This window comes from Brienomyrus brachyistius, chromosome 4 (genome assembly GCF_023856365.1).
Source record: "Brienomyrus brachyistius isolate T26 chromosome 4, BBRACH_0.4, whole genome shotgun sequence".
Taxonomy (NCBI): Eukaryota; Metazoa; Chordata; class Actinopteri; order Osteoglossiformes; family Mormyridae; genus Brienomyrus; species Brienomyrus brachyistius.
Window position 1 is genome coordinate 30,456,632 of NC_064536.1, and position 27,923 is coordinate 30,484,554.

The 27,923-nt window shown below is 46.4% G+C and overlaps 1 protein-coding gene and 2 long non-coding RNA genes across 6 annotated transcripts in view; 1 reads left to right on the plus strand and 2 right to left on the minus strand.

Moving 5' to 3' along the window:
* Window positions 1-27,923, plus strand: part of LOC125740827 (uncharacterized) — an 82,450-nt gene that overhangs the window by 30,622 nt on the left and 23,905 nt on the right. The window contains exons 1-2 of one of the 3 annotated variants that reach the window (XM_049012531.1): window positions 4,513-5,035; window positions 5,351-5,415. In XM_049012531.1, coding sequence (XP_048868488.1) covers window positions 4,920-5,035; window positions 5,351-5,415 — 181 coding nt within the window. In that variant the 5' untranslated portion in view covers window positions 4,513-4,919. Of the gene's footprint in view, window positions 1-4,512; window positions 5,036-5,350; window positions 5,416-23,193; window positions 23,236-27,923 lie in introns of those variants that run through there. The other 2 variants (XM_049012532.1, XM_049012530.1) reach the window with 2 other exon arrangements.
* LOC125740843 (uncharacterized) lies at window positions 12,518-26,216 on the minus strand. 2 transcript variants are annotated; one of them, XR_007397784.1, is made up of 3 exons: window positions 25,988-26,216; window positions 16,392-16,760; window positions 12,518-15,958 (listed from the first exon to the last, which is right to left on the minus strand). It is a non-coding gene; the product is annotated as an uncharacterized LOC125740843 (long non-coding RNA). The 2 variants fall into 2 exon arrangements; XR_007397783.1 differs by lacking the exon at window positions 25,988-26,216 and having other exon boundaries at window positions 16,392-16,990.
* On the minus strand, window positions 22,893-25,972 carry LOC125740848 (uncharacterized). Its single transcript, XR_007397789.1, has 3 exons — window positions 25,783-25,972; window positions 25,307-25,369; window positions 22,893-23,752 (listed from the first exon to the last, which is right to left on the minus strand). It is a non-coding gene; the product is annotated as an uncharacterized LOC125740848 (long non-coding RNA).

Here is a 27,923-nt window from a genome sequence, read left to right on the forward strand (position 1 = left end):
GTGTTAGCTCGGCCCCTCCCCAGAACCCTCAATGTCTATGTGCGATTAAAATTGAGATGTGGGCCCTGGTACTAAAGGTAAGGCTGAATGAACAGACCACCCTCTGGATGCCATTCTGTGTGCCCACCCCCAAGGCCCTAAATGTATGTGTCATGAGAGAGTAAGTAATGAGAGTGTCTACGTTGTAGTGTATGAATGAGGTACATGTGGTCACGAGGGGACAGAGGAGGAATACCTCCCCTGTATCCCAGCAACGCACCTACACCTCAAAGCCCTACGTGCGTGGTGGTGTGATGGAGCGGGAGGAGGGAGGCACTTCGGGATGGGGAGGAAAGGAATGGGGGGGGCAAGTTCCCCCCCCTCTTGAGCCAGCTCCCCCGCTAACCCCCATAGGCCGGGAACCTACACCTGCCGACACAGGCTCCCCCAGCAGCGCCGCCTGCAGCCGTCAGAAGGACCCCACCCAAGAGCCACCAAAGCCCCATCCAGGCCAGGACCGCAGTCCCAGCGCCGAACCCCCCCAGCAACCCACCCCCAGACACTCTGAGCCAATATGCCCCCCCCCCATGCCAACGACACTGACCAAAGCAGGACAAAACCCTGACCCCCCACCCCCACTAGGTGATGGAGCTGATCAAAGGAGCCCAGAGAGATTGATCTATTGTGGCGGCAGAAGCTGTATCAAGACTAATATGGTTCAACAAACTGTCTCTATATTGGTTGATATTAAGGTTATTTTTATTCTTCCAGTTCATAAGGACAGTCTTCTTAGCAATGCATAAGGCGGTGAAAGCCATGTGGGTTGTGTTATAATCTGTAGTGACACCATCTAGGTCGCCCAACAAGCAGACTGAAGGAGAGGCTGGAATGGTACATTTCAGACACTTTGATAAGTCTTCACAGATCCTGAGCCAGAACATCTGAGTAGGTGGACAGAACCAAAAAGCATGGATGTAACTGTCAGGTGGGTCGCCTTGACAGTGTGAGCAGATGTTAGAAGACGTAAAACCCATCCTGAACATCCGATGCCCTGTATAGTCACTCTATGCAGGATTTTGTATTGTATTAACTGTAAACTGGGATTTCTAATCAGTTGAAAGGTTTTTAAACATATCTTAGACCAGAAATTGTGGTCCCAGCTGACTGATAGATCTGCCTCCCATTTTGCAGTGGGAAGGGATATTGATTCATTCGTTTTGGAAAGTGTCCTGTATATTTTAGACAGTAATTTGGGGGTTTTTAGATTAAGGAATTCCGCCACACTTTGGATTATTGCAAATAAATAATTAATTCTTGGCAAAACCATCATTTTTATTGAGGCGACCCTTCCCGTAAGTGATATGGGTAGGGACTTCCACCTAACCAGATCATCCTCCACTTTTTTTAAAAGTGGGGTATGGTTTAGTTTAGTTAAATCTGCCAGCCTAGGTGAAACGTCAATACCTAAATATTTAATATCTCCAGACTGCAGTGGAGTGGGAAAATAATTCTGGAAGGAGCAATTAATTGGAAGAACTGTAGATTTTAACCAATTTATCGAATAATCTTATACTCTTGAGAAAGAGTTTATTAATGTAATTACCTCAGAAATAGTGGTTTGTGAATGCTGGAGAAAAAGTAACACATCATCCGCATAAAGACTTACCTTATGTTCTATATTCCTGCATTTAATGCCTTTGATCACTATAGCCTGTCTAATTGCTGCTGCCAGTGGTTCAATAAAAATTGCAAATAGTGAGGGGGAGAGAGGGCATCCCTGCCTGGTGCCCCTCTTGAGACAGAAACTGGAGGATGTTTGGTCATTCGTCCTGACATATGCTGTTGGGGAACTATATAATATTCTTAAGCAGTTCATGAAAGAGTTTCCGAAACCAAATTTGAGTAAAGCTGCAAATAAAAAATTCCAGTTAACTTTTTCTGCATCTAGAGACAATATTGTAATTTGAAGGTTTTTATTGCATGAATAGTCTATCAGGTTAAGTAATCTTCGTGTATTTGTTGATGAGTGCCTCTCTTTTATGAAACCAGTTTGGTCAGGATGAATTATGAGAGGGATTATCTTCTCTATTCTTTTTGAGAGAGCTTTGCAGATTATTTTAAGGTCACCGTTAATAAGGGATATTGGACGATAGCTGGTAGGCAATGTAGGGTCTTTGTCTGGTTTTAGCAAGAGACTAATGTTAGCAGAATTCATATTTGGTGGTAGCCGACCATTTTCCCTGGTTTCTTGCAACATTCTGCATAATGTTGATGCCAGAATTGTGAAGAATTCTTTATAGAATTCCGCTGGAAATCCATCTGGACCTGGAGCCGTTTTATTGGGCATACCGTTCAGGGCTTCCTGGAGTTCACCTGGAGTCAGCGGAGAACCCAGTGCCATCGCTTGATTGTCTGAATTTCGGAAGGGTTATACTATCAAGAAACTGATCAATTTCATCTTTAGATGGGTTTATCTGTGGTGAATATAAAGATTTGTAAAAGTCCCTGAAAATGTTATTTATTCTGTCAGGATCATATATTGTATCCCCATTTGAGTCTTTAACAGCACATATAGCTGTTTTTTCCTTATTTATTTTTGACTGACTAGCTAAAAATTGACCTGATTTATTACCATGTTCATAATTTTGCCAGCGAAGCCTTTGTGCTAAGAATTGAGTTTTTTTGTTAATAATTTCATTTAATTCTAGTTTTGCTTTATGTATTTTATTCAGCATTTCCTGTTCCTGGGATGAAACGTAGGCTTCTTCTAAGGATTTGATGGTTTCTTCTAATTCCTGAATACACTTGTTTTCTTTTTTCTTTTTATATGATGAGAATGAAATTATTTTACCTCTCATCACAGCTTTGCCTGCTTCCCAGAGAACAGATGCTGATGTTCCAGGCAGGTCATTATAGTCTAAATATAAAGCCCACTTTTTTTTTAAATAGTTAATAAAGTCTCCATCTTTAAGCAATGATGCATTAAATCTCCAGTTTCTACTTGGTGGAGTGGCCTTCCTATTTATTAGGGTTAAAGAAACAGGAGCATGATCGCTGACAGCTATAGGGTGTATCTCTGTGTCTGAAATGTCACTCAGCAGTGAGCTACTGACTAGGAAATAATCCAGACGAGAGTAAGAGTGATGGACATGCGAGAAGAAAGTATATTCCCTACGGGTGGGGTGAAGAGAACGCCATGCATCGCAAAGTCCGTAGTCGCTCATGTGCTGTTTAACTATATTTGTGGATTCCCAATTGCGCTGAGCAGCTGTACTGAGCCTGTCCATTTCTTTATCTAGTCCAAAGTTGAGGTCGCCCCCCAAAACAAGTGCGCAATCTAGGTGTTCAGAGAGTGCGGTAAATAAAACGTGGAAGAATGAGGGGTTATCAACATTTGGACCATATATACTAACAATATATAACTTTTTGTTAAGTATAGATAATTTAATAATTATAAATCTTCCCTCTGGATCTATAATTGTGTTGAGTACTGTAAAATTGACATTTTTATTGTCTCTTTGTCTAGAGTTATAGCAGGCTGAGAGCACATTAGGAAATTCCGGTGTTTTAAGTTCATCAGTAGCTTTGGCAGGTCTATGAGTCTCTTGTAATAAAACAACGTCTGCCTGTAGTTTTTTAAGCTGGCCAAAAATCTTTAACCTCTTTTCTCTGGAGCCAGCTCCATGCACATTCCATGAGACAATCCTTAGTGTGCCCATAGACCGGTGTGTGCAGCTAATATTGCACATGTAAATGAATGAGGTTTGAGTGAGCTTGTACGCGCTTGTGTGTGTGTGTGTCCTATGTGTCTGTGTGCGCTATGAGGTCGGAGTGGTTGTATTGACGCTGACTGCATATGTACGTGGTCGTGCCATGCAGATGCGTAACGACTGAAGGTCGTGTGTGTGACAGAGTAGAAAAGCAGGTGATCGGTGCAGTGAAAGAAGGAGAAAGTGAGGGATACATACAAAGGGGCAAGTTGGTGAGGGTATACATGGGGACAAGAGAAAAGCGGAAACATCGCTAGTACTATAGCGCTGCGGAGACTGACGGGAATGTATTCAATGTAATGACATCATGTTAAATTGGCAGAATGACATGTATAAGCTAGAGAGATGTTATTGGAAGAGGATTAGAGGAAATAAGAAAAATATGTAACAGGTTCTTATCTGGACTGGTGTTAATATAACCAGGGAGTGGTACTGGGGTCGCGGTACAGCTGCCCATCCACGTAGATGGGGGGCAGCGTGTGGCTCAGTGGGCTAAGCCTGTGTGCCTGTAATCAGAAGGTCGCAGGTTCAAACCCAGCCTCAGCCTGTGGGTCCGTGAGCAAGGCCCTTAACCCCCAGCTCCCTGGGCACTGCTACAGGTGGCAGCCCTTCGCAGACAACTTCCTCTATGAAAAAAGAGCAAGTTGTGGGAGGAGTAAAAAGACAATTTCCCTACGGGGATCAATAAAAAGTGTCTATTATTATTATTATTATTATTAGAGCCGGTCTGCAGCGATGAGAGCTCGGGAGCCCTTCTAAATAAAGTTGCGTCGGATTGGGAACAGAACTTTGCATCGCTCCAGGATCTCTTTGGGGAACTGGTCGTTTACGCCGAAGTCCGTTCCTTTCAGCTCCCTGCCATGGCTCTTCACCTGCTCCTTCTGCTTAAAATATCCAAACTTAGCCACAGTAGGACGCGGTCTCAGTGCACCAGGCCTCTTGGGTAAAATGTCAGCATCAGTTCTCCTACAAAAATTCTTATTTCTCACAAATCGAATATCATAGAAAATTTCTAAGCAAATCTTTTCTGGGGACCCTACAGAATCTAATGATACCAAGTTGGGTAAGTCCCAAATATACCCTAGTAAACTATAGGGCTGAAGGAAGAAAACTGAAACATGCCATAGGGCCCCAGAGAGAGATGAGAATGCAAAGCAGAATCCTTCATGCATGAGAATCCTGACGTCTTTCATCTCAGTCTTCTCTAACTGCAGGCTGATTTTCAGGTTTCTGCTGCTCATCTCCTTTGGTCCCTGTCACTCAGGCGCAGATGACACAACATGTGTGTAAGTTTGCTTATCAAACTGCATGTGGGGCACATAGGAATCAAACACACTATATCAAGCTCCGGGCAGAAAGGAGGGAACAGAAACACAGCTGTGTCACAGGGCAACGGGGAGAGGCAAGAATGCAAAGCAGAATCCTTCAAGCATGAGAATCATACATGTGGGGCACATACTGTAGGAATCCAACGCTCTGTCTCAGGCTGCAATATCAAGCTCCGGGATGAAGGGTGGGAACTAAAAGCTGCCGTGTAACGAGGCAGCAGAGAAAGGCGAGTATGAAAAGCAGAATCCTTCCTTTTTCATCTCTAACTGTAGGATGATGTTCATGCAGCTGCTGCTCCTCTGCCTTGGTCACTGTCTCCCAGGAGCAGATTCACAGGGTGAGTAAATATCCCACACTGATCCTGTATGTAATTAGCTGAGTATGTCAGTGCTTCTCTGCTTTGCTACTTTACCGTGATGTGAGTGTCTGACAGGGGGTGTCTGCTGTAACATTCTCCTGTCAGAGGGGGAGTCGGGTCTCTCACTGTCTGTCTTTCTGCTGTGCTGTAAAGACTGTAATTTAGTCAGCTGCCTGTTTACTGCTATATGATATTATTTAAGCTGAAGTTAAGCTGTAGTATGTGCAGGGTTCCGCAAATCTGTCAAGCCATGGGTGACCAATCTTATCCGCAAAAGGCCAGTGTGTATGCGGGTTTTTGGGATAACCTTTGGGTCAGCTGTTTACACCCAGGTGTGAGGACTCTTCAGCCAATCAGTCCTCTAATTAGTAATCTAATTAGGGAGTCGCAAAGAAAACCTGATTATTGCAAGGCTTTTCTTATGCAATATGGGTTATACATAGAGCACCACCCGGACCAGTTCCCTTCTGATCAAGATCGTTTGTACTTTGTAATGTCCCTGCTGTGTGGTAAAGCTCTTACCTGGGCAACTGCTCTCTGGACTGAGGACAGCTCTCTGCTTCATTCTTCTTGGGAATTCCAAAATGCCTTTAAAGAGGTATTCAATCATCCAGCAGTTGGGTGGAATGTCGGCGACCTGCTGCTTGATCTGTGTCAGGGAAATTGCTCAGTGGCTGACTTCCCTGGAATTCTGGACACTAGCAGGCGGTTTGAACTGGACTACCGATTATTTACAAACGATTTATCGCCGCGCTCTCTGCCCAGAATTCTGAGCTGAACTGGCATGTCGGGGTGTCACCCAGACCTTCAGAGAGTATGTGCAGCTTTCCATCACCCTGGATACTGCCTTTCATGAACAGCGCCAAACAGCGGTTCGATCTGAAGGATTGGCTCTAGCCCCACTACTCCATGGAAGCGGAACCGATGGTATTAGGACGCACACCCCTCATCCCAGAAGAGTATGAGAGATGTCGCAGCCGGGGGCAAAGACCAGGGGCCTCATGTATAACGACGTGCGTAGAATTCACACCAAAGCATGGCGTACGGACAAAACTAGGAATTTGCGTACGCAAGAAAAAATCCAGATGCACAAAACTGTTCATAAGCACAGATCTACGGACATTCCCTTTATAAATCCCAATTAGCGTGAAATTTTACGCACGTGAACGAACCCACAGTCACCCCCCCGACCCGCCCATAATTATGTGTATTTGAATATGCAAATCAGTATAAGTGCCCGCTTTGTTCAATGTTTTCTTAAAAAACAATGACCAAGGTATGCGGAAAAAAGAAAAATTTCAGCGAATGCGAAGTGGAGGTTTTGCTTACTGAAACTGAGGCAAGAGAAAAGATTCTCATCGGTGGATTAAGTAGTGGCATCAGCAACAAAAGAAAACTGATATCTATCTATCTATCTATCTATCTATCTATCTATCTATCGTACTGTACTTTTTAAAATTTATTTGCATGGTTAAGTTGAACAAAAAGTCAGCACATGCGGCAGTACTCATGTTTATTCTGTTTTAGACAATAGTATAAGGAGTGACCCCCGTGCTGTGCATGATACTTCTGGCGGTGAAGGTGCTGCTGTGCCGAGCACATCATCGGGCGTTGGCTACACACACCCCCGTGCCACAGAAACCGAGGGGTGACCATCCGGCCGTGCTGCAGCTGTGCTGCAGTCACAAAATGCAACAGTTAATGCTATAAAAGATGTTGCAAATGAACTAAAAATATATACATGCTGTGCTATGTGACATTAACTTGCAATTTTGGCCCAAAAGTATAAAACACAAACTTCTTACAAAGAAGCCAGCCATCACACACCACACCATTGTCAAGTTTGTTCCAAACACTACAATTTCTGAGAACAAACGAATTATGGGCTAAGCCAGGCCATCTCACCACAACATTAATGAGACGCATGGTCGCATCACATATTATTTGCACACTAATGAAATAAAAGTGCTTTCTAGTTACATAAGCAAATTCATTCTCCAAAGGTGCCTTTATAGCAATGTGCGTGCAGTCGATGGCTCAGAATACATTTGGAAAACCAAACATCGCTGCGAATTGCGCATTAATGTTTGCCTGTTCAACCACAGTGTAAGGAAATTTTATATACCTGGGTGACAAGCAGATTATGTCGTCCCATACAGCTGGCATGACGCGACTCAGTGATGACTGCGAAATGCCCGATTGTTCCGCAAGTAAAAACCCGAGAGTGGACAGAACTTGTAACGGGACAGGTATGGCGCAATTCCTCGTCTGCCTTTGTAATGCTGGCCTCAGCTCAGCACACAGATCCAAGAGGATAGCTCTGGGTAATCTAAAGCGACTTGGAAACCAGTCATCATCATGGGCCAGGAAATCACTATGATCCCTGAATACGCGCTCTCTTCTAATTCTTCCATAAGCTATGTCTTCCAGTAACGCAAGAGCTGTTATGGTAGTTGTAATAGTTCGGTCATTTCCTGCACCGTTTTATTGTTACAAACTGATTAAAAATCAGGTGCCGTACATTTGTAAACAACATTCAATTAATGTCGGTGTATTGGATAAAGTCTGCGTCATGATTGTGAGTTTAAAAAGGGAAACCACAGTATCAATGACTTGCCACTGGGTGTCATTCGTTTACAAAACAGAACAGAAACGTGTGTACACCGTGTCTGGAGCTGCCATGAGAATGTGCGTAGCAGTACGTTTCGTTTTCTCGAAGTGAGCATGGAAATGGACGTACGCAACATTTTCGTGCGTACGCACCGTTTATAGATGAGGCCCCTGTACACTACTCAGGCAGTTGTTACCAAATTGGTTCAACTTCGGCCCTGATACTTATTAAGTGTAACCAGGTGAACATTAGGCAGCGTGCACCTTTAAGCGGTTTTGCTGGCACTGTGTGATTTGATTTGGTAATTCTTACCATTTAACTTGCCTGTTGCGTTAGTGTTGGCACTTTAAGAGTAGCGAAGTGCCAGTATGTGCGAGTAACGTGATACGCCTGTAAGACGTCAGGCGCCAAGTATTGGCCGTAACGCGGTATATTCGTAAGACATTAGGAACCATGCAGGAAGTAGCGGTATCGTGGAGCTCGGAGAGACGTAGATTAAAAAAACGTGCTAGGTGTGTGATACCACCACCACACTGAAGGCAATACGGAGCAGTGCGGCAGCGTAAGTGACGTAGTATGCTGGTGGATAGAATCATCCTGCGTTTGTAGGTACTAACTTACAAAAAGCTGTATTAATGTGAATGCTTTTGTTTGATTTAGAGGAGAGAGAGGCGACTGAGCGGGTTCTAGGTTTATGCGTATCCTAGCATGCAAGCTACGTGCTGGAGTCCGAGTGAGTTGATGGATTTCTTTTGAGTTCGTGTAAAATGGTTGTAAAAACATGTCCTGTTTGTGAGTCTATGTTTCCTGGTGAACTACTGTATTTTCCATTGAGGTGACTATATAGTTTTATAAAATTATCGAGGGCTGCACTTTGAAATATGGTTGCAGAGCGTGGGTTTGGGTGTATGGTTTGGGTCCTTGTTATGAAGTGTTAATTTTAATTTGTATTTTATTTTCTTTATTAGGTACTGGCCACTACTGTTGTCTGTAGATCTCCAATGTGCCCTGTCAATTAGATTGAATTGTCAGTTGGAGGTCTGAAATTAAGTTTTCCTTTTTGCGTAATTATTTATGCATGGCCACTATTTCAAAGCCTAAAAAATTCTGCCAATTAATGCTGTTCTTTAACTAGGGCAGTTGGGGGATAAAGACCCACAATAAAATTCTGTGTTCAGTCATATCATTTGTGATTAGGCCACAGAAGGTTAAAGAGTTTGTTTGGATCCTGACTATAATGGAAGGATAAATAGTCCCTATAGAGGTACAAATCTCTCCATACTATTTTGGCATAACTAAAAAATAAACAAATAATTTCTTTTCACAATTTTATTGGTTTATCTATCGCATACTAATGGTATGCAGGTATACATTAGACAGTTGCTTTTAATTGAATCATTCCTCAGGAGAAACTAATGCTTTGGCTGTATTCTAGAATCAGATACACAATACTTATAATCAGCCCTGTCAGTGGCAGTGGTCGCGCTGAAGTCACCCATGAGCAGAGGAGTGTCAACTGGTGGGCACCCTTGAACCACTGAACGAGGTTGTGAGTAAAATGTCTCCCTCAACAAGACATCACTCACCGTGGTTGGAACATACACTGAGACAACAGGCAAGACACCCAAGGAGTGCCTTAGCCTGAGTCACATAATACACTTGTTGAAAAGAGTGACATCAGACATTTAACCTTGACAATAGGTTTAGGGAAAAGAAAAAATAGGTAGAAGCAATAAACATGAATCCAATGCCAAACCGTTGAATAAAGCTTAGTGACTGGTTTCTCATATTTTAACAAAAAATCAGCCTAGAGGAATCAATATTCATTTATATAAACCACTGATCATTGATCACATACATTTGTGTCAGTGAGACAGAGAATGGAGAAAATGTTCAGCGGTGCTCACTAGATAAAACTTCATTTTTCCTCTCTGGGTCGCAGTTTTTACAATTCTGAATCCTAAACAATCCTTTACCTTTTTCTCAAGCACTGTTATTGCATCTAGGGGCGGCATGGTGGTGCAGTGGTTAGCACTGTTGCCTCACACCTCTGGGACCCGGGTTCAAGTCTCCGCCTGGATCACATGTGTGTGGAGTTTGCATGTTCTCCCCATGTCGTCGTGGGGTTTCTTCCGGGTACTCCGGTTTCCCCCCACAGTCCAAAAACATCCTGAGGCTAATTGGAGTCGCTAAATTGCCCATAGGTGTGTATGTGTGAGTGAATGGTGTGTGAGTGTGCCCTGTGGTGGGCTGGCCCCCCGTCCTGGGTTGTTCCCTGCCTCATGCCCATTGCTTCCGGGATGGGCTCCGGACCCCCCGCGACCCAATAGGATAAGCGGTTTGGAGGATGGATGGATGTTATTGCATCTGAGAATAGCACAACCGACCAAGATGAACCTGGAAAAAGGCAGGGACAGTACACACGACTACCATGATGAAACAAGAAATTCACCAACATGGCGGACGACGGTCAAGGCTTTCTGTGGGTGGTGTGGTGTGATGTAAATTGAAAACTACAACCACAATGCAAATCGAAGGAAGAAACAAAATCAAAACTGATTTTACCTGTATTTCTATTTCGCATTAGTTTGTGTTGCATTGTTCCTTGCAGTTTTAATATAGTTTTAATTTTTATGCAACCGTCATTTTTGTTTTAATTTCAGTTATTTTAAAGTTATTTTTTCCAGTCCTTGTTTTAGTCTTAGTTTTCCATCCATCCATTATCTTCCGCTGAATCCGAGGTTGGGTCGCGGGGGCAGCAGTCTCAGCAGGGAAACCCAGACTTCCCTCTCCCCGGCCACTTCATCCCTGCCTTCGGCCACTGCCCTACTCGCACTGCACCTGACCCCTTTGGTCCCTCCTATAGGTGGTGAGCCCATTGGAGGAGGGACCCACATGCCTTCTTCGCCTGGCCACCAGGCTTTCGCCATGGAGCCCCACCCCCAGGCCTAGTTCCGGGGGGGCGGTGACTCATGTCTGGTGAGGGAAAACGTAGATCCATGTTTTTACTCGCCATATGGGGTCTTTTGAGCCGCACTTCGCCTGGTTCCTCACCCAGGACCTGTTTGCCTTGGGTGACCCTACCAGGGGCATAAAGCCCCAGGCAGCTTAGCTCCTGGGATCACTGGAACATGCAAACCCCTCCACCATGATAAGGTCTCGGCTCCAGGAGGGTTCTTAGTTTCATTTACTATAATAAGCCTGCGTTGGTCATTACCCTGTGACTTTTTGAGTTGAAAAAAACATAGGAAAAAAATGTTATTGTACAGCATAGTGGAGTTCATGATTAATTTGCTTATTTTGTGCTTTATTTGGAGTGACGTTGGGTGTGATGACACATGGGCCTCATACTTTATGCCACACGGCAATTTTCATTTAACCATGCTGCACGTATAAAAAGACCATACTTTACCAAATATCTCAGAATTTTTGTGTTTTGCATGCAGTTGTCCCTGGAAACTCTTGTCAGCCCAAATTTCCAGCAAACACTGCACCTCTGTTATAAAACAAAGTGATTCCTTTGCTGCAGTGTTTAAGTGTTTGTCACTAGCCAACCCAATCCATTCCTTTGGGGTCCGGTTCACGGATTTACGTTTTACAGGGTTGTTTGGGAAAACTCTTTAGTATTCACAAGAAGCACTATCTGATTGGACAGTGAATGTCTTATACTGAAAGCCTAAGAAACCATGCTAATCGCTAACTAACTAGGAAGCCATGCTAATCGGTACCTACCAGAACCCATAAGTCAGAATCATTGGTGGCTGCTATTTTTTCAAACAGGGGAAGCTCATATTAGGCCTACATCATAAAATTCATTATGTTATTTGTACATGGATCCTGCCCTCCGTTCCTTTTGCAGAACGTGGTCTGTGATCCTGTCGTACCAATTGGCCGTCTTTTCGAGGGACTTCCTCTCAATGACCAAGAGAGCAAGCTTGCTCAAACGATCTTGGCCCATACTTTTGCGGGTGTATGACTTGACCCGTTTTAAACAGGAGAAGCTCCTCTCTACACCTGCTGATGTAGCGCCAATTGTTGCCACTAACGACAACAGCTTGTACAGCTGAGGCATTGCACTATCCAACTCCATGCCTTTAAAAAACATCAAGAAATCACACAGCTTAGTCCTGCTCCCCTGTAAGTCACGGTCTGAATATAGTACTTGAAGTTTAAATGTCAGTCTCTCTGAGTCAAAGAAATGGCCATAACCTTTTGGGACACTTTCAAATGCCTCATCTGGAAACACTTGTCTCATTTCATCAAATCAATCTTGGCCGTTGGTCTGTCCTGCTGTTTAATTCTGAGTCTCTCCTCGTAAGGAAGACTATTAAATGGCTTTGCCAAAAGCAGGCCAGCAGTATTAGCACCGTCTGCCATTATGCACAGCTTACTAGCTGGCTAGTTTCCCCTTCAACGAGCTACTTTATATGAATGAACTAATAATGCTGAAACAAGGAGCCAAGTCAAAAGTGCAATAATATTTTTTTTTATTTAAAGAATGATTTGTATAAACAAAAATGGCTTATATCACCAGCAAACAACACAGAGTGCAGCCGTTTGTCTTACGCCTTCACCTGCAAATCCGCATGGGACTGAACTTGAATCTCTGTAGCGGCGGTATATACTTAAAACATGCTGTCAATCAAAAGTGGTTCCGCCCTTTAGACAGCTCCTCCAATCATCATGCAGCAGCCCAGCATCCTGGCCAGCCGACTACTCCATTCACTCCCAGAGACGCTGAGCTTCCCTGTAAGTGACGATTTTGGTGCATTTATCCAATAACCGTGGAACCCCATCACTTCCTTGCACACCAGCTTTCCGTTTGCAACCCGCTCTCTCCTCTGGCATTGCCCTTGTCTGTAGGAGAGAGAGGTCAGTGGGGTCAGTAACAGTGCTCAGCATCATCTTAACTGGGGCCTCTGGGTCTGTGGCGGCTTTCTATGCCCGCCAGTTGGCCCAGTCATTTCCCACACTCACTTTATCTGTTTGTTTGGTGTGTGCTTTGCATTTTACTATGGCCAATTGTTTTGGTAGTTGAATAGATTGGAAGAGATCCTGCCACGAGAGAATGATGTTGAATAGGTTTGCCTGAACTCATGAGGAATCCTCTCTGTTTCCACAGTGCCCTGTGGTCATGACACACTCCAAATGCATACCTCGAGTCTGTAAAAATAATTATTCTGGTTCCTCATTCTCCTGTACACCTGGGTCAGAGCAAACAGTTCAGCAGCCTGCGAGGACCACGTCCTTGGAAACTCCCCCCCTTCTATCAATTCCCCATTTTGGTCTGACAATCAGTCGTGATATGGAGGGCTTCCCATTCTCCAGCCGGAGTGAGCACCCATCCACAAAAACTGAGTCTCCCTCTGTTAAGGACTCCTCGTCTAAATCCTCCCTAGGCTTTGCCAATGCCTGAGTCACTTCAATGATCGCATCTTTCCATCTCAGTGGGGAGCAGTGTAGCAGGGTTTACTGTACCACACCTTTCTATCGTCACATTTGCTAAAGTCAGCAGAACATTCTGATATTGTCAGTCTAGCAGCAGTCAAATGGGAAGTTTTCGCCTGAGTCAGAATGGCATGCACTGCATGAGAATTTCGAACACGGAAAGAATGCATTTGCACTAGATCTGATGACATTAAAACTGCCTCAGCGGTGGTAGTCACCGCTTGAAGACACGCAGGGAGGGAGCACGCAACAGCATGTAATTTTCTGGAATAGTAAGCTATCAGTCTAAATCGGCCCCCATGCTCCTGCCCCAGGACAGCAGTCATGAATCCTCCTCTCTCATCCGCACACAATTGGAATGGATGTTTGTAATATGGGACCCCAGTGCCAGGGTCTCACAAAGTGCCTGCTTTGGATCAGTGAATGCCCGCTCGCTTTCATCTGTCCTTTCAAACACATCGTGGGGTCCCAGTCCCTTACCATGCATTCTTCCTTACCACGCACCTTGCCACCCCCTATCCTGTCCTGTCAGTTCCTTGTCCCATGTGTCCCCCTGTTGTTTGGTCCCCTTGATCCTCTCTCCTGTTCATCCATGGATGGCAGTACCCAATCATGCCCATCCACTTCATTTGCCTTTTAGTCTTGGTACCTGGGTGATAACTTCCAGGCTCCCAGTTTTCTACCCTGGGAGTTCAGGACGTGTCCCAAGTAGTGCACTTCAGATCTTACCAGCTGCTTTTAGAGGCCTTAAGTCCATTCTCTGCAAAGAACAAGAACGCTCGCGTATCTCTCTCACAACTCTCTCTCGTTTCTGCACACAGCAACAAATCATCCATATACTGCACCAGTGTACTTCCCCCTGAGGGAGAGAAACGTTTCAGATTTGTCTATAGCTCCTGAACATACATGCTTGGTGATGCAGTATAGTCTTGTGGCATGACCAATATTGGGCACACACCATTCATTCACACATGCACACCTACAGGCAATTTAGAAACTCCAATTAGCCTCAGCATGTTTTCGGACTGTGGGGGGAAACCGGAGTACCCGGAGGAAACCCCACGACGACATGGGGAGAACATGCAAACTCCGCACACATGTGACCCAGGCGGACAGAAAGTCTTGCATTTCTCACAAAGTCTTGCATGTTCTCCAGATCATGTTATGTAGGACTGTCCACATAAATAGTTGTACAATGGAATCGTGGTGCAGGTTGCTGTCCCGCTGGAACCAGGTCTCGGCCAATGATATTGTCCCGCAGCGTCCAGGTGATGTAAGTCGGAGCCCTCGTGGCTGGCGGATCATGTAGGAGGGGAAAGAGACCTAATGCGGGTGAGGTGATCCCCATACCTTCTTTGTTCCGCGTTATGTTGCATCCCAGCTTACACGTTAGGTCTCTTCCCAACAGGGTCACAGGACAGACATCATGGAGAAGGAATGCGTGTGTCACTTCTCTACCGTTTTGCGGGGCAACAGGCAGTGGGATTGTCTCTTGCAGAGTCTGCTTGTTTTCCTGCTATCCCTGCCCCACACACAAGTCCCAGCTGTCTTTCAGCTTCTAATTGACTGAACACACCTGATCCAGGTAATCAGCAGTGTGTAGGGCAGGGATAGCTGGAAAACAAGCAGGGCAGTGGGTCCCGAGGACCGAATCTGAGAACCATTGTTATGCGCTGTTCCCTGCATGGATGGCATGACGGCAGATCTTGCCCATGTTTGACTGTTTCCACTCGATGCAGGTGGTTTTCACCATTTGTTGGATCTTTGGTCTCAGTCAGCCATGAAGAGGGTTTTCATGGCTGCTTTTCATTTTCCCTCATCATCGATGCCTGAGTAATCCAACATGGCTTGGTCCAGACACTGTTCCCACTGAGTGACAGTCCCCCCTTCTCATTGCTTCTCCTTTTGGATCTTTCCCCAATCTGGGTTCCATTGTATTTCTCCTTTACTCAGTACCCAGCTCGGTCCACCAGGTGAGGAACCCGGCATTGTTCCCGCTGCCACTTTCGAAATTTCCTTGAACTGCTCTCCATTCACCCTTCAGCATGTGACGTAAAACTTGGACCCACTCGATACCACTGGGCTGGTAGACATTGTCCAGGTGCCACACCGGTTTCTGTCTACTTCGTGTGGGTCTGGGAGAGAGTTGACCACCTCGTTCAGCTCAGCCAGGTCCCAGTTGCATTGGACATACACCATCCTTGCTGCTCCGTCTGCACTGGGACCTCTTGGGTCAGGCATTTCCACCAAGGAGTACAGATGTGCTGGTGGCGGGACCGAGCTTGGTCTCCTCCTCTCTGGCAGTCTCTGGCTTTGTCTTGGCCTTGGGGCCTGTTCTCCTCCAGCTGCACTCTCCCCCTCCTCCTCCTCCTCCTCCTCTGGTGGAGGGGCAGTGGCTCCCACAGGCACAGGTGCCGCTGATTGCCATCAGCTACCTGTTTCCACTTCCCCATGAAAACTCTGCTGTCACCCACAAAAGCCCAGTGTTTAAACTCCCATATTGCATAATCATGGATTTTCTTCCACACAATATAAATACGACAGTGAGCATATATTTTCTGATATAGTGGAGGAAACGGAGCTTCCCTTGTAGTCTTAGAGTATGCAGGAGTGCAAAGTAGATTGAAGTATAATATCACATTTTATCACATTGTTAGGGACCTTCCTCAGGAGTACAACAGCAGGCCCCATGCGGCTCAGATCCACACCCTTAAGCACCCTGCCCACTGGGCCCTGACACAGTATCACTCATAAAATGCTAATAGTGCAGGAAGGCCAGGCTGTGAGGAGTGTGTATCTGCTGTGAGCTGCATCGGCACCGTGCTCCCATTCTGCAGAATGACATAGGAATCACACTGGGGCAGAAGTATGTTTATCACACAGAGTATAAACTCACCTGGAGGATCTTCTCTCTCTCTGTGTGTGGCCTGCAAACAGGATCTGATCCAAGAGGGAAAAGAGAAACTAACCAGCAGATCCTGTGAGAATTCTGACTGTTTAATTCTGACAGCCATCATCTCTGATCACTAGCAGTGTGTTTGTATGCTGCACTCACACATACATTAGGGAGCCTGTAACATCCCATCATATTCATATCACTTAATCAGCATGTGTGCTAAGCTGTCAGTCACAGTGCCACTGAGTGCGTCGTCATGGACACAGATAAAACACAGACGGAAACCTAGGCTGGGGAGTCAGCCTTTCCATTAAATAAACCTACACTGACCTCTAGGGGGCGTCTCTGCCTCCACTTGCTTCCCGTCTCCTGAAGACAGAAGGACAGAAGCAGCAGAGTCAGTGTGAGCCTGTAACTCAGAGCTGCAGCAGTGAGTGTGAGATGCAGGTTAGCAGCAGAGAGCTGGGGGCCGGGGGATAAAGGGGGTCTGCAGAGAGCTGGGGGCCGGGGGATAAAGGCGGCCTGCAGAGAGCTGGGGGCCGGGGGATAAAGGCGGTTTGCAGAGAGCTGGGGGCCGGGGGATAAAGGCGGTCTGCAGAGAGCTGGGGGCCGTGGGATAAAGGCGGTCTGCAGAGAGCTGGGGGCCGGGGGATAAAGGCGGCCTGCAGAGAGCTGGGGGCCGGGGGATAAAGGCGGTCTGCAGAGAGCTGGGGGCCGTGGGATAAAGGCGGTCTGCAGAGAGCTGGGGGCCGTGGGATAAAGGCGGTCTGCAGAGAGCTGGGGGCCGTGGGATAAAGGCGGCCTGCAGAGAGCTGGGGGCCGTGGGATAAAGGCGGTCTGCAGAGAGCTGGGGGCCGGGGGATAAAGGCGGTTTGCAGAGAGCTGGGGGCCGGGGGATAAAGGCGGTTTGCAGAGAGCTGGGGGCCGGGGGATAAAGGCGGCCTGCAGAGAGCTGGGGGCCGGGGGATAAAGGCGGTCTGCAGAGAGCTGGGGGCCGGGGGATAAAGGCGGTCTGCAGAGAGCTGGGGGCCGGGGGATAAAGGCGGTTTGCAGAGAGCTGGGGGCCGGGGGATAAAGGCGGTCTGCAGAGAGCTGGGGGCCGGGGGATAAAGGCGGTCTGCAGAGAGCTGGGGGCCGGGGGATAAAGGCGGCCTGCAGAGAGCTGGGGGCCGGGGGATAAAGGCGGCCTGCAGAGAGCTGGGGGCCGGGGGATAAAGGCGGCCTGCAGAGAGCTGGGGGCCGTGGGATAAAGGCGGCCTGCAGAGAGCTGGGGGCCGTGGGATAAAGGCGGCCTGCAGAGAGCTGGGGGCCGGGGGATAAAGGCGGCCTGCAGAGAGCTGGGGGCCGGGGGATAAAGGCGGTCTGCAGAGAGCTGGGGGCCGGGGGATAAAGGCGGTTTGCAGAGAGCTGGGGGCCGGGGGATAAAGGCGGCCTGCAGAGAGCTGGGGGCCGTGGGATAAAGGCGGCCTGCAGAGAGCTGGGGGCCGTGGGATAAAGGCGGTCTGCAGAGAGCTGGGGGCCGGGGGATAAAGGCGGTCTGCAGAGAGCTGGGGGCCGGGGGATAAAAGCGGTCTGCAGAGAGCTGGGGGCCGGGGGATAAAGGCGGTCTGCAGAAAGCTGGGGGCCGGGGGATAAAGGCGGCCTGCAGAGAGCTGGGGGCCGGGGGATAAAGGCGGTCTGCAGAGAGCTGGGGGCCGGGGGATAAAGGCGGCCTGCAGAGAGCTGGGGGCCGGGGGATAAAGGCGGTCTGCAGAGAGCTGGGGGCCGGGGGATAAAGGCGGCCTGCAGAGAGCTGGGGGCCGGGGGATAAAGGCGGTCTGCAGAGAGCTGGGGGCCGGGGGATAAAGGCGGCCTGCAGAGAGCTGGGGGCCGGGGGATAAAGGCGGCCTGCAGAGAGCTGGGGGCCGGGGGATAAAGGCGGCCTGCAGAGAGCTGGGGGCCGGGGGATAAAGGCGGCCTGCAGAGAGATCCTTACTGCTCTCAGCTTCTGGGTCACGGTTCTGTTCATGCGGGTCGGGGGGCAGACTGAGCCGTAGGAGGCTCTGACCCACAGAGACAGATATCGGGGGGTTTAAGGGGGAAGGGGAACCGGCAGAAGGGTCAGTTACCTTTAACGTGAAGGCGGATGGTTTATATACCTCTTCAATTGATTTCACACATATACTCCCCTTTATCCTCTTTTCTGACACCAGTAATGACCAAAGAGACGTTGTTCTGTTAGATGGATCCAAGTCGAGTTCGGTTCACATAATGACCAGTTTCACACCAGTTGCCATTAAACCAGCAGGCAGGTTTGCCTCCAAACAGCCACAGAACATCAACCTCCTTTGTGTCTGTATCTGCTGGTCCTGTTACCGACGCCAATCGCCCGACCCCCGCCTGGAACCCCGACTACAAATTTGGGCTCAGCCCCCTGGTTACCTTTGCTGTCTTCAGTTGTGGAAACCTGCTCCCACAAGTCCTGGAACTCCAGTGTGGAATTTGAGATCCACAGACATCGTTTTATTAAGACTTAATAAACGGGAATACCTGAAGCAGATCCGCGTCAGTGTTCATCTTCTAGTCTTCACAACAGCCTGAAGTTCAGTCTCATGGTGCACTTTTACAGATGTCATTCAGTCCATCCTCACCTGCTCCATCACCGTCTGGTACAGTACGCTGCTGCCACTAATAAGGACAAGGACAGACTGAAGCACATCATCCGCTCTGCAGAGAACGTGATTGGCTGCAGTCTGCCATCCCTACAGGAACTAAACGCCTCCAGGACCCTATTTGGCCATAGTTGCTGAAGTGCCGCATGTGTCATGCTGTGTCAGATTCAAAGCCAGCTCTGCAAGGTGGTGCCAGGGTTGGTACTGGTGTCTCATGTTTCCGGAGACCAGAGTTCAAGGATCTCCCCTGGCTTTATGTGAATCAATCTTTTGGCTTCAGTATTGCTCATTAATGAGACCGAGTCCAGTTCGGCAATATTTCCTGTTTGTCTCAGATATAATTCATGTCCTCTGGCTCACTGATGTCTACTTTATTTCTCCTAGTAAATTTTAGGAGAAACATATCAGAGAAAACATTAAATGAGGGTAAAATGAGAATCACAATATTGTCTCCAAGCTATAGAAGAGCAAGCTATTCAGTACCTAAAGCCTATCAGAAGGCTATGGACTCTCTGATTAGAGGAATGCCAGGAATTGTATGCTAAATGGATGACATGGTTCTGTATGCAGATGATGAGGATCAGCTGGAAGAGAGACTAAGGAAAGTAATTCAGAGATTTCAAGACAGAAGACCGACACTTAACAAGGATAAATGTGTGCCTGGATTGAAACAAATTGAAATACTAGGACATGTGATCTCAGGAGAAGGAATAAAACTGGTTCCAAGGAAAGTGGAGGCCATAAGCAAAGCACAACTGCGCTCATTTCTAGACTCTGTCATGACCTGCGCGTCCGATCCTCATGGGTGCCACGCCCCCTGATCATCCACGTGTGCTCCCCCAGCGTACCCAGCTGTTTTTCATCAGTCTGTGTCTGAGTCCTTTCCCCCAGATCTGTGGTTTCCCTGTCTGCCCGAAATAAACCCCGTTTTCCCATACTCACGGCTCCCTTCGCCTGCTTCCCTGATGCGATCGCAACAGACGTGGATTTTTAATGAAGTTCATAGCAAATTATGCAAACTTACCGGAGCCACTTAGAAGACTGACAAGAAAAGGTCAAGAATGGCAATGGACACGTGAGACTGAAAAGTCATTTGAAAACATGAAAATAGTAATAGTGAGTCAACCATGCCTTGCATATTTTAAGTTAGATGCACCAAATATTGATAGTCCAATAGGGTTAGGAGCTGTCTTACTACAGAAACAGCCAAATAGGCAAAGCAAAGCTGTAGCATATGCGAGCCGCTCACTGACTGCTACAGACAGATTCTATTCTCAAACAGAACGAGAGGCTCTTGGATGATTCTGGGCCGTAGAGCACAGAACATACCTATGGGGCAGTAAGTTTGCTTTGCAGACAGATCATAAACCATTGATCTACATGTTTAATCCAGAGAAGGTAACAATGCTAACACCACGAATTCAGAGACGTGGGATGAGGCTGCATCCTTTTGAATACACAACTGAACACATAGTAGGGAAGTGTAATGTTGCAGATTCTCCATCAAGACTGCCTTTGTCAGTAACAGACGACAATGAATATGTTGACACGTACATGGAGAGAATACTTTCCATCATAACAAGTGAGGTGCCAGCCTTGCATTTTCTATGTATTGTTGCTTGTTTTCTATGTGTGTGTGTGTGTGTGTGTGTGTGTGTGTGTGTGTGTGTGTGTGTGTGTATCTAAATATATATAAATTATTAGTATCTTTCACTTATTATTTTTGGCTATGATATGTAATACTATTAATTTTATATCAAATTATTTTTAATATGAGGTTATTTTGTGTTGCTTTCGATGCAATATCTTGGTATTGCTATTTAATGCAAGGTTATTATAAATGCTTTTAATACAGTGTTTCTGTTGGGACCTAAGCGTGCCTGTTTATTCCTTCGAAAGCCCTATATCCCTCTCTCATCATTTCAAAACAGAGATGATAGAAAAGATGCAACCCATATGAGATGCAGCACATATTGACAGTTATTGATTACTAGACATCCTACCCAGAAGCAGTATTATTGACAGACATATTATCACAAATGTCACATCGGGATGGGAAAGCAGGCGAAAGGAGCCGTAAATACAGGAAAACGGGGTTTATTTCGGGGAAAGCAGGCAGACATGTAACGTTAATGACAGACCTGGGGAAACAGACTTGAACACAGACTAAATACAGGACATGACATCGGAACAAACAGAAGACAGCTGATACGATGGGAAATCACACGTGGGTAATGAGGTGGGCGTGGCACACACGAGGACTGGACGCGCAGGTCATGACAACAAACTGTAATAGGAGAATTGATGAAAATCTTTGCATTTGGATGCCCCCTAGAGGTAGTGACTGACAATGGAAGACAGTTTGTGTCTAATCTTTTTGTGTCTTTCCTTAAAACTAGCAGAATCAAACACAATAACGTGTCTCCCTAATACCCAAAGAGTATTAGTAAGATTGAACGTTTCCATCGTTACCTGAAAAAAGCCTTCAGGGCAGCTAAATGTGAAGGACAGAACTGGAAGGAGGAATTGTCAAAAATTCTAATGGCATATTGCACAACTACTCACTGATTGTCAGGGGAAACCCCAGCTTACCTTATCTTTGGAAGCTCCTGTTGTTCCACTCTGTGTACCTTCCCCGTTTGGCCAGCAGCCGTTGCTGGTCATCCCGTCCCTCGTGTTGTCAGCCTTTGTGTTTTCCCCTGTTCCGTCGGCCGGAAATATAGCATAGAAACACGAACTACAGGAGAGAGAGACAGACAGACATGATAGAACAGGAATAGGATGCACCATGTGAGAAGATTCTGGTGATAAAAAAAAGCTGAAGTTCTGTTTCTTTATTGCACAAAACACAATAAACGGGAACCAAAAGTAACGGCCATGTCGTTCCTGTTTAATCTCTAACTGCAGGCTGATGTTCTGGCTTCTGCTGCTCCTCTCCTTTGGTCACTGTCTCCCAGGCGGAGATTCACAGGGTGAGTAAACACTCCACACTGACCCTGTGTGTATTTAGCTGTGTATGTCAGTGGTTGGGTGGGGTGTCTCACTGTCTCCTTTGTGCTGTATAGACTGTAACTTAGCCTGCTGCTTGTTTACTCTACCTGCTGTATGGTGTTATTTAAGCTGAAGTTAAGATGTGGTACATGATTATTGCAAAGTCATGTGGTTCAGTGAATGGACCAATCAGAGTTTAGAGCTAGAAATGTGTAAAGCAATTAATATAATCATGATTTTTCATGACTTTGTTCTGTCTGTTAATCAGGTATCACAGCTCATATTAGAGACACTGTCATGCTGCCCTGTAATGGACCAGCAGATACAGACACAAAGGAGGTTGATGTTCTGTGGCTGTTTGGAGGCAAACCTGCCTGCTGGTTTAATGGCAGCTGGTGTGAAACTGGTCATTATGTGAGCCGAACTCGACTTGGATCCGTCAAACAGAACAACTTCTCTTTGGTCATTAATCCTGTCAGAAAAGAGGATGATGGGGTGTTTATGTGTCGAATCAGCCATGAAAACAGACAAACCATTCGCCTTATTGTTAAAGGTAAGTGACCCTTCTACCGGTTCCCCTTCCCCCTTAAACCCCCTGATATCTGTCTCTGTGGGTCAGAGCCTCCTACAGCTCAGTCTGCCCCCCGACCCGCATGAACAGAACCGTGACCCAGAAGCTGAGAGCAGTAAGGATCTCTCTGCAGGCCGCCTTTATCCCCCGACCCCCAGCTCTCTGCTGCTAACCTGCATCTCACACTCACTGCTGCAGCTCTGAGTTACAGGCTCACACTGACTCTGCTGCTTCTGTCCTTCAGGAGACGGGAAGAGAGTGGAGGCAGAGACGCCCCCTAGAGGTCAGTGTAGGTTTATTTAATGGAAAGGCTGACTCCCCAGCTTAGGTTTCCGTCTGTGTTTTATCTGTGTCCATGACGACGCACTCAGTGGCACTGTGACTAAGAGCGTAGCACACATGCTGATTAAGCGATATGAATATGATGGGATGTTGCAGGCTCCCTAATGTACGTGTGAGTGCAGCATACAAACTCATTGCTAGTGATCAGAGATGATGGCTGTATGACAGGGTTTGGTACAAACAGGAATAAACAGTCAGAATTCTCACAGGATCTGCTGATTAGTTTCTCTTTTCCCTCCTGGATCAGATCCTGTTTGCAGGCCATACAGAGAGAGAGAAGATCCTCCAGGTGAGTTTATACCCTGTGTGATAAACATACTTCTGCCCCAGTGTGATTCCTATGTCATTCTGCAGAATGGGAGCGCGGTGCCGATGCAGCTCACAGCAGATACACACTCCTCACAGCCTGGCCTTCCTGCACTATTAGCATCTAGCATTTTTTGAGTGACTAACTTTTTCAGACTGGCTGTTCAGGGTCTAGTGGACATGGTGCTTAAGGGTGTGGATCTGCTGTTGTGCCCCTGAGGAGGATCCGTAACAGTTGCAGAAAGGGGTCAGACAGAAAGCTGCTCTGGGTCGGGCTGTCGGCTCGGTGATGCGGCTCTACTGGCTGCTTCAGTGACATTTTACACTGACTGAGGATCGAGTGTCTGTGTGAAAATGTGCCTGGACACTAACTGATCTCTCTGCTTTCTGCAGGGGCGTCTTCAGGAGGAAACACAGTGGTGATTGGGGTGATCGTGGGGATTTTGGTGACTATGGGGGCCATGGTGGGGGCTGCATAGTTGTTCAAATGGCCTTGGAATCTGTGAAGAGATCAAAATTGACCCGATCAGGGACCATCTGAACATCCCCTGATTGGAAATGCTGCCTCTGGCCATTTAGGGGAGCAGCGTTACTGAGAAGATGGAGGGAACCGGCTGTGTGATCAAAACCAGGCTGAATAATAACCGTCTGTTTTTTAAACTGCTTCTCACATTTAGAAATAAACCTGAAATGTGACATTATACTTCAGGCTACTCTTCAACTTTGACTCTCATCTTACTTGTATAATACATGAATATAATGCTAAATTTAATAGGGCTGGGACTATTGATAACACACGTGAATAAGAAAGTAAGTTCGTAAGTAAGCCATAACCCGTGCGGTAACCCGTTAAAGCTCCCAGCTTAACAGAATAGACACGGCCGCATTGTAATGCACCGGAAGTGTGGCAGTCTGTGGCCCAGAAAGCAGCTGTTTGAAAGCACATTTTTCTCAATTAGTTATTGCCCCAGTCCTAAAATTTTGCAATATGCAAAAAATAATGTGTTTTCTTAATGTAGATTAAATATTTTCTAGGCACCGCAGTGGATTGAATCCCACCTCCGCTGTGTGTGTACAGGGCTTAAATCCCATCTCCATTCTGCGTGTGTGAGGTTAGAACCCCCCTATATTGTCTGTGTGTGACGTTTGAATTCCACTCCACTGTGTGAGCCGCTCTCTGCTCTGTGTGTAGGGTTTGAATCCCACCTCCGCTCAGTGTGTGGCATTTGAATCCCATATCCATTCTGCTTATGTGGCGTTTGAATCCCCCTCTGCCGTGTGTGTGTGTGGGGATTGAATCTCACCTCTGCACTGTGTGTGTTGTTTGAATCTCGTTCTGCTCTATTTGTGTGGAGTTTGAATTTTATAACTTTTTAGATAATCTCTGTATTGCTTTTTAAACTTTTATAATCACTGCACTTTAATATCTTTTTGCTACATACAAATGTAAAAAATCCTGAAAAATTGAAAAATTCTAGTTGACTTAAGTAGATATTTACAATAAAGCTATGTATTTATACTGCTTAATAGTTTTACGTGTAGTTTTTTTCCCCATCTCCATAAGTCGGGCTGGTAGAACAGCATGAGAATCTGGGCCCAGCAGAACCATCAGACAGGTCAGAGGACTGGGGGTGTCACTGATACCCCTGCATGTTCACACTGAGCAGGTGTCAGCATTTACCTCACTTCCTGTGAATTCCCACAATGCATCTCACCATGGTCGTGCTGTGATGCTTTGTAATTAGTCTTAATGTGTTTCATTCTACTACTTTTAAGGAAAGACTCAAAAAGATTAGACACAAACTATCTTCCATTGTCAGTCACTACCTCTAGAGGATATACAAAGCGTGCGATGAGATTTTCATCAATTCTCCTACTACAGTTTGTGATGATATATCTGACAATAATACTGCTTCTGGGTAGGATGTCTAGTGTAACCCCCCTGTGGCACCAGGCTTTCTCCGCTCCGCAAAGTCAAGCAACAAGGCCTAGGGCGTGTTAGCTTGAACACCCGATGTAACACCGAAACTACCAATTCACCCAAAACGCCTTACTAGACAGGATCCTGAGCTCCCAGCTGATGATGTTGGACTGGCTGGATTCTCTGTTCGCCAAACCTAATATTCCGATTTAAAAAAAAATTGCACGGTGTCTCCACCTGGGGAACAATATATCACCAAAACCAGCGTGGTACAATAAATATTTTCTCAGAATATAATACGTCTGAATTGTAAACCCTTTCTGAATAAAGTTGCAGGAAACAATTATATTTTGAAAATCCAACACCTCGTCACTGTAACTTATAATCTAGTTTAATATAACACAGTGAAGAAGTATTAACACAAACAACTAAGGGGACCAACTCCAATTGCTAACCTAGAACCTAAATAGCTGATTTTACATTTTACAATCACCTTCATTTAAGTACAGGGGGAAAACACAGATTTGTAATAACCCGCAGTACATTTACTAGAAAAACTTCAACGTACAGGTTAACCCACCAACCCGAAACTCCAAGCGAGCTAGTTACCATTTACATTTATATCGGTAGCGCTTAGACTGTCGTTGGGGCCCATACGTTGGTACAGAGGGTCTGTGAGGTTGGAGACTCTGTAGTTAAAAGCCCGGCGAAAACTCTATCCGCTCTGGCAGTTACCGTCCCTCCTCTATGTCTTCATCCAGCGAGGAAAGAAAACGGAGGGGGGGAAAAACTCGAAACGCGGTACTCACACTACCTAATTCGTGATGGTGGGAGTGAAACAGGCGACAGCAGAAGTTCCAGCGAACTGTCGCTCGGTGTCCCTCCATGCCCCCAGCTCCAGGAAGACTCACTCCTGGCAAAGCTTGTAGCAGTGGTCCAGAATTATTACCCCAAAATATCCATACCGAATATTCCCCCAGACGCTCGGACTCTCTCCCCTCGTCCCCTCATCGGCTGACCAAAAAAACCATAGGCGCCACCAATTGGCGGCAAACCGGCAGCAAAGAATCCTGGTACATGAAGTCCCAAATACTAACTCCTGAACTATCCATCCATCCATCCATTTTCCAAACCGCTTATCCTACTGGGTCGCGGGGGGTCCGGAGCCTATCCCGGAAGCAATGGGCACGAGGCAGGGAACAACCCAGGATGGGGGGGCAGCCCATCGCAGGGCACACTCACACACCATTCACTCACACAGGCACACCTATGGGTAATTTAGCAAGTCCAATCAGCCTCAGCATGTTTTCGGACTGTTGGGGGAAACCGGAGTACCCGGAGGAAACCCCACGATGACATGGGGAGAACTATTACATATCATTGCCAATAATAAGTGAAAGATACGAATGATTTATATATATATATATAGATACACACACCCACACACATAGAAAACAAGCAACAATACATAGAAAAAGGCTGGCACCTCACTTGTTATGATGGAAAATATTCTCTCCATGTCTCTCTGAAATTGTGGTGGTAGCATTGTTGCCTTCTCTGGATTAAACATGTAGATCAATGGTTTATGATCTGTCTGCAAAGCAAACTTACTGCCCCATAGGTGTGTTCTGTGCTCTACGGCCCGGAATCATCCAAGAGCCTCTCATTCTGTTTGAGAATAGAATCTGTCTGTAGCAGTCAGTGAGCGGCTCGCATATGCTACAGGTTTGCTTTGCCCTTTTGGCCTTTTTCTGTAGTAAGACAGCTCCTAACCCTATTGGACTATCAATAGTTGGTGCATCTAATTTAAAATATGCATGGCATGGTTGACTCACCATTGCTATTTTCATGTCTTCAAATGACTTTTCAGTCTCACTTGTCCATTGCCATTCTTGACCTTTTCTTCTCAGTCTTCTAAGTAGCTCTGGCAAGTTTGCATAATTTGCTATGAACTTCATTAAAAATCCACGTGTCTCTTGCGATCGCAAAAGGGAAGCAGGTGAAGGGAACCGTGAGTATAGGAAAACAGGGTTTATTTCAGGCAGACTGTCTGTCTGTCTCTCTTTCCTGTAGTTTGTGCTTCTATGCTACATTTCCGGCTGACAGGGAACAGGGGAAAAAACAAAGGCTGACAACACGAGGGACGGGATGACCAGCAACGGCTGCTGGCCAAACGGGGAAGGTACGCAGAGTGGAACAACAGGAGCTTCCAAAGATAAAGATAAGGTTTCCCCAGACACTCAGTGAGTAGTTGTGCAATATGCCATTAGAATCTTTGACAATTCCTCCTTCCAGTTCTGTCCTTCACATTTAGCTGCCCTGAAGGCTTTTTTCAGGTAACGATGGAAACGTTCAATCTTACTAATACTCTTTGGGTATTAGGGAGACACCTTATTGTGTTTGATTCTGCTAGGTTTAAGGAAAGACTCAAAAAGATTAGACACAAACTGTCTTCCATTGTCAGTCACTACCTCTAGGGGGCATCCAAAGCATGCAAAGATTTTCATCAATTCTCCTATTACAGTTTGTTGTCATGACCTGCGCGTCCAGTCCTCATGTGTGCCACGCCACCTCATTACCCACGTGTGATTTCCCATCGTATCAGCTGTCTTCCGTTTGTTCTGATGTCATGTCCTTTATTTAGTCTGTGTTCAAGTCTGTTTCCCCAGGTCTGTCATTAACGTTACATGTCTGCCTGCTTTCCCCGAAATAAACCCCGTTTTCCTGTATTTACGGCTCCTTTCGCCTGC